At 27.0% G+C, this 6,532-nt stretch overlaps 1 protein-coding gene across 1 annotated transcript; it reads left to right on the top strand.

The window, feature by feature from the left end:
- Window positions 1-2,898: 2,898 nt before the first annotated feature.
- LOC112754136 (uncharacterized) lies at window positions 2,899-5,937 on the top strand. Its single transcript, XM_029293826.2, has 5 exons — window positions 2,899-2,975; window positions 3,088-3,238; window positions 3,565-3,639; window positions 5,485-5,547; window positions 5,793-5,937. Exons 1-5 carry the CDS (start codon window positions 2,899-2,901, stop codon window positions 5,889-5,891), a joined length of 465 nt encoding a protein of 154 aa, XP_029149659.2. The 3' UTR covers window positions 5,892-5,937.
- Window positions 5,938-6,532: the final 595 nt, after the last annotated feature.

Below are 6,532 nucleotides of genomic sequence, written 5' to 3'. Positions count from 1 at the left end.
TATTTTATTTTATTTAAATTTTCACAATTTAATTAAATTTATTTAAAATAATAAAAAATAATTTAGAATTTAGATTGAAACAAAATCAAGTATTGGAGTGACAAATTTTACATTAAGTTTCAAATCAAGTCTTATGATATGTCCACAAATATTTATATGGTATCTTGTAAGACCTAAAATAAAATAAAATTAGTACCAAGCATTAGAGATGCTCTTATAAACTTGTTGACCATCTATATATAAAAGATCATAGATCATGATTATCTAACAAAATTAATTTGTATTTATTACATTCAATTTGAATAAGTAAAAAATCATCTTATTTTAGTTTGGTCCTTAATTCACATGATTTGAATTTGACTCAATAGATATGATTTGATCTGATTTGATATGATTATTAATAGAAAATATCTCAATTACCTATTTTATTCATAAATTTATTATTTTAATAACTAATAAATTAATCAAATTAATTAATTAATATACATAATTATTATAATTAATTTGGTTTAATAAATTAAAAGAAATAAATTAAAAAATACTACCAGAATATAAAAAAAATAAATTAAAAATACTACTAAAATAAATTGATATAAATTATAATAAATTGTGTGATATTTAAATATCCAATCAAATCAATTAGTTGATATAATTAATTTATCATAGTAAATTATATTTAATGAATTAAAAAGATAAATCGAAAAACACTTTCAAAAGTATGCCACATCAACTTCATCATCTATTCTATTATATAAAAATCGGATTTCTGCACTTAATAATGAAGCGTAGTAGCATGCTCCGAAGAGTGTTTCCCAATTTAATTATTTTAACTCATCTAATATAATTTATTACCATGACTTAATTATATCAACTAATTGATTTGATTATATATTTAAATATTAATATAATTTATTATAATATATATTACTTAATTAATTTTACTACATTAATTATAATTTGTTATGTTAGTTAATTAATTTATTCATTTATAAAGTCTAAAATAAAATAAATAATTTGTTGTTTATTCTAATTGAATTCATTAAATTTAATTATACATTATATACGAATTAATAATAATTTATAAATCACTCTAATTTATAATATTCAATAAAATAATTTGTAAATCACTTTATATTATGTATTAACGAAATATTATATATGTCTTAATGTGTTAATTAAATATTATATACGTATAGAAAAATAAATACAAAGATGATTTATATAATATTGATAATATTATATTAGCACGGTGATTTTTTTTTGTTTTGATATCATATAATATTGATAATGATAATATTATTATATAGTATTATATAAACTTTTCGATATTAGTATAAAAAATTAAAAAATTATTTCTTATGGCAATCACTCTTAGTGAAATAGTGTGTCCCTTATATAGTATTGATAATTATTGCTTAATTTAAAGTAATTGTATGTCGGTATCTTAAATTTATTTTTCAATAATGATCTAAATAGATAAATCTAATTAAATTGAATGATTATATAAAATATTTTATACTATTAATATACTAAAATTAAATTCATTTTTCGGTACAGAATTTTATAGGTGAATTTTATACAAGATTAAGTTATTTTTTATTTTTTTTATTTGTTTTATCTGTGTTATTTTATTTAATTTTAAGTAGCATCATATTTACAATTACCGGCAGTATGATATTTTATAAAATATGAAAATTAATTTTTTTTATAATTTAAATATCAATGTTTGAGTTAATTTTAATTTAACTTTTTTAAATTAACGTTATCTTTCATTTAGATCTTGATTAATTTAAAATACAAAAATACTAATCTATTCTTTTCTCTTTAAATAATAACAACTTTAATTTATTTATTGTCTTTTTTTCTTTTTATATTTTGTTTAGCAAAAATAATATATGGATTAGGATGGAATTAAGAAACACTCTATGTGATACATGTTTCGCACTAATAAATTCATATGAAATAGAAGAGAAGAAAACAGAAAGTTAAAAAACACTGAGTTAAATGGTGTAAACAGATTCATAGAAGTCAAATGTCTGTGTATTCTCATATCTCATCTCATTTTTTAAAGTTCAAACACATTTTGAATGTACGAATTTTAATTATATTTGTTTTTTCCCTCTTCAATAAATACTACCATCTCTTCCTATTTTTGCTATAGGCTTGTCTTTTATTTAAAAAACACAAAAAAATGTAAAAAGAAAAATCAAAGAAATTAAAGTTATTATATTTAAAAAATTAAATGCTCTTTTAATTAAATAACTATGTAATTCCTATCTAGATATAAATTATATTTTAATATATTGAGTGGTAAATATAAAAAAATATATAATAGATAAGTTAAAAGAACGAATAATGAGATATCTATCTATTTTATTATATAAAAATCGAATTTTTGCACTTAATGATAAAACTGACGTCGCATGCTTTTGAGAATGTTTTCTGATTTATTTCTTTTAACTCATTAAATATAATTTATTACGGTGGATTAATTATATCAACTAATTAATTTGATTAGATATTTAAGTATCACAATTTAATATTATGTATATCAATTAATTGAATATAATTGTTAGAGTATAATTAGTATCAATTAGATCAATTAGCATTATTTAACATATCTGAATATTTATTATAGGATATTACGTCTTTATTATTTCGATTCTCTTAGCACCTATAAATATCCTTCTATATTGTATCATTCTACACAACTTCAATACACACAAACCTTTTCTCTATTGCTCTCTCTAACCTTTTTTAATAATAATAAATATAATTTAATTTAGTTAGAAGTTCATTATTTTATAGTCTTCTATAAAATAATCACTAGAAAAAAAGAATTTAAAATGGCATTGACATTACAACGGTTTTAAAGAACCGCCGTAATACCCAGTTATTATGGCATTTTTTGTTGCTGCCATAATTAACTTTGGGTTTGGTGGCGGTTCTGGTGATTATGGCGGTTTTGAACTGCTGTTTTCACACGTATATAAAACAAAGGAACTGCAACCCTAGCTCGTTAAACGAAACACATCATAACGGCACTCTCGATCTCCCTTCTCTCTCCTTCTTCTCCTCCGTGTAAAGAAGCTCTCCACATCGCCGTTCTTCCCTCTCGGGCTTCTCTTCTCTCTCGCCGTCTTGTGTTCAACCAGTCAACGATCTCAGATCTTGGATCTTGGATCTTCCTTCCTCACATCTGCCGTTGCCCGTTGACACTGCATGCAAAACCGGCAAGGTTGTTTTCGTAACTTTACCCCCCTCTCTCTCTCTCTCTCTCTCTCTCTCTCTCTCTCTCTCTCTCTCTCTCTCTCTCTCTCTCTCTCTCTCCCCCGATCTCAGATCTAGTGCCAATGTCTAGTGTTCTGAACTGGTTATGTTGATTAAAGACCACTTGTTATCTGAACTGGTTTTGTTACGTTGATTCAAGTATCTAGTGTTCTGACTTGTTTAAATTTACATTTGTATCTGATTCTGATTTAGACAATTTTGGGTTTGTTAATTGAGATGTATTAAATTTTATATATCTTCCAATTTAGGTTATCATAGCAACTTGTATTTCAGGCTACACCAAGACTTAGCGAGGATAAAGTCAAGCAGTGTGTTGATCCGAAACTTGGAGCAGAATATCCACCCAAAGTAATTGCTAACGTGTTACTCTTATTGCTGAATGATTTTTATTTATTTATTTTATTGATTTTGGAAGTAGGGGTGTCATTTTCTTGTGTGGATTGAGCATGAATTTGAATCTGAAAGCTTCGTATGATGGTATATGCTTCTTGTCATTCTTCTTTTAGTTGGTTTGGAAGCTTTGTGGTGGCTTGTCTAGGTTTTAGGTTTATGAATTGTTATGCTTCTCTTGCTGTTGCGTGAAATTTTTATTTGTTTATTGTGTGATTGTACAGTTTTTCTTATATGGCTTGTCTAGTTTTTCTTATTGCGTTCTGCTTTTGTTTTTTCTTGTTTGCTGGTTCAATTTTTAAGGCACAGTTTCTGGATTAAAATAGTTCTCAAAGCACTCCATTTTTAAATGTTCTCAATGACCAGTCAGGTTTTTAGTATATTCTATTCCTTATTCACATGTTAGGCCTCTTTTTAATTCACATAGCTTGTTTTTGCTGACCCCTTTTTATATTTTAACTTTCAGTTTCAATTTTACATGTCTTCGGATACCCTATATTGACTATTAAACTCACTTGTCTTACTTGTGTTTGAGACTTTCAGCTGGTTTTTAATCAATTACTCAAATAGGCGCCACCAGATTTTGCAATTGACCAAGGAATGAAGAAATAAGAATTAATTGAAAACAGATAGTGTGTCTTTGTGTTTTTATGTAAACCAGTTGTTTGATTATTTAGATAATTAACTAACTTGCTTTAACTAACATGAATTTGTGGGTGATAATTTTTCATGTGAAACATGTTTTTTGCTGTATCTGATTTTTGTTGCTTTAACTAACCAAAAATTGCTTACCCTATATCTGATTTTTGCTGCTGTTCTCCAGCAATTGTCGTTGGTTTGCTTCTTCAAGTGTTTGAATTGAATGCTTACTTCAGTGTTGCAACAATCTATTCTTTATTTTTAGTATTTATCTTGCATTTAACCTGATTTTGGAAATTAAGATAGTAATCTTGTTTCCTTAAGTGCTCTTACAAATACTAGAAATGAGATCTTTTCGTGAAAGTTTTTTACCTTGTTGCGTTGGTTTGTTTCTCTCTCAGTTTATGTATCATGGTCTATTCCATTACATGAGCTTGTCAAATGTTCTTTATTTTTGTAGTAAGAAAAGTTTTGTCAACATGGATTTTGTGATTTGATAATGTCACTTCATTATTATTCAAGAGCGTACTATCCAATTGTGTTAACTATGTGCTACACAAGTCATATTTTAGACAGCCATCACAATGATAAAGATAATGCTTTCAGTTATCGTGGCAGTCATATAATGTGGCACCAAGCACCCACATGGCACATGAATGAATCTCTCTCAGCTGACCTGTGCTACCTAAAGTTAGGCTAAGAATACTGAATTATCTGCGGATTTCAGTGTCAAATACATGAGCTGCATTCATGATGGCTGAATTTATCTTTGCTGCAGTTTTTGAGCTTATTAACTAGTCAAAATTTGACATTGATTATAGTTGTTGCTGTTGCAGTCAACTGCAAACTGATTTTAATAACTCATTGCAACTTGAATGCTTTCAAATGACATATTGTAAAAAGGAAAAAAGAAAAATGAAATAACTAACTTATTTTAATAACTAGTCAATTTTAAAGTGCATTCTATTTAATTTGAGCATCTCTCTACTAAATTAGTGAAGTATTTGAAATTTGAATCCTATATTTTGTTCCTACTTATTTTCTTCCAGTTAGATTAGATTAGATGCTCTGCTATTTTTTTCTTTCTTTATCTTTTCTCTCTTTGCGCATGCCATTTTACTTTTCTCTGTAATGATTATCTAATTTTTATTTTTATGAACACAGGGTCAACAACCTAGCCTTGCCAATTCAGTTAGATGGCTTCAAATTCAGACATCCACTGCCACTGTATGCCCTCCTCACTTCCTATTTATATTTGGTGTTGTATGAAATGTATACAATAAGCCTTTATCGCGTGTATTTTTTTCCTCTGTGAATGGAATTACTGCTATATTTCCTAGCATTGTTATATTGGTAAGTTGGTCTTTGGGGGGGGGGAGGGGGATTTTGATACTAATCGTGATATTTTCTGGAACTTTGTTATCATTATTAATGTTGTTGATAACTTAACCATTTATTTTTCTATCTTTCAGGATCTACGTTCTGAGTTGAAGGAGCTAATTCCAGAATATCAGGTTCGTTCTGTTATTTTAAGCTTTGGCAGTGATACCTATTTATGTTGGATAAGCTGATTTAGAATATTAAAGATCATCATCATCAGTGGAGGACAGAGCATCTAATCTCTAATCAAATAAAAACTTTCTCTCGTCAACTTGCGTTGACTTTTGATCCATTTGCATGGTCCCATGTGAGACACTATTGGTTCCTATGTATAAATAATATATTATATATGTATACATACAAAGTCTTCTTTTTCATCATATAATAAACAAATTTAAGGCAAAAATAATAATCGATATGGAGAACATGGAGTAGTTTTCCTTTCATCATGATTAGGATTAGTGCCAAAATTGCATGTCTTAGTTATTACTATTAGCAATATGCTAATAAGCTGATCAGCTCATTATTAGTTCAGACTTCAGACTATGTTACCATTTTAGAGTGTACTCGGAAAATTAAGTGAAAGAAGCTAAGCCATGTATTCAGTATATGTATCTTGTGAAATGCATGCAACAGAGCGGTGCTCTTAATTATTAATAAAATACTTCCATAACATTCTTAATGTTAGTTCTTAAAGAAAATCTAAAAATTGGACTTGTTGAATCAATAAAAACTAAATGTTTAAAAATTTGGAATTCAATAATTGAGATTCAACGAAAATTGTACTTGACGTAGACCAATCCAAGTAATTCAATTCATTGGATTTTAAACA

Source organism: Arachis hypogaea, chromosome 16 (genome assembly GCF_003086295.3).
Source record: "Arachis hypogaea cultivar Tifrunner chromosome 16, arahy.Tifrunner.gnm2.J5K5, whole genome shotgun sequence".
Classification (NCBI taxonomy): Eukaryota; Viridiplantae; Streptophyta; class Magnoliopsida; order Fabales; family Fabaceae; genus Arachis; species Arachis hypogaea.
Note: the sequence above shows the minus strand (reverse complement) of the source record. Positions and strands in the feature narration are given on the sequence as shown.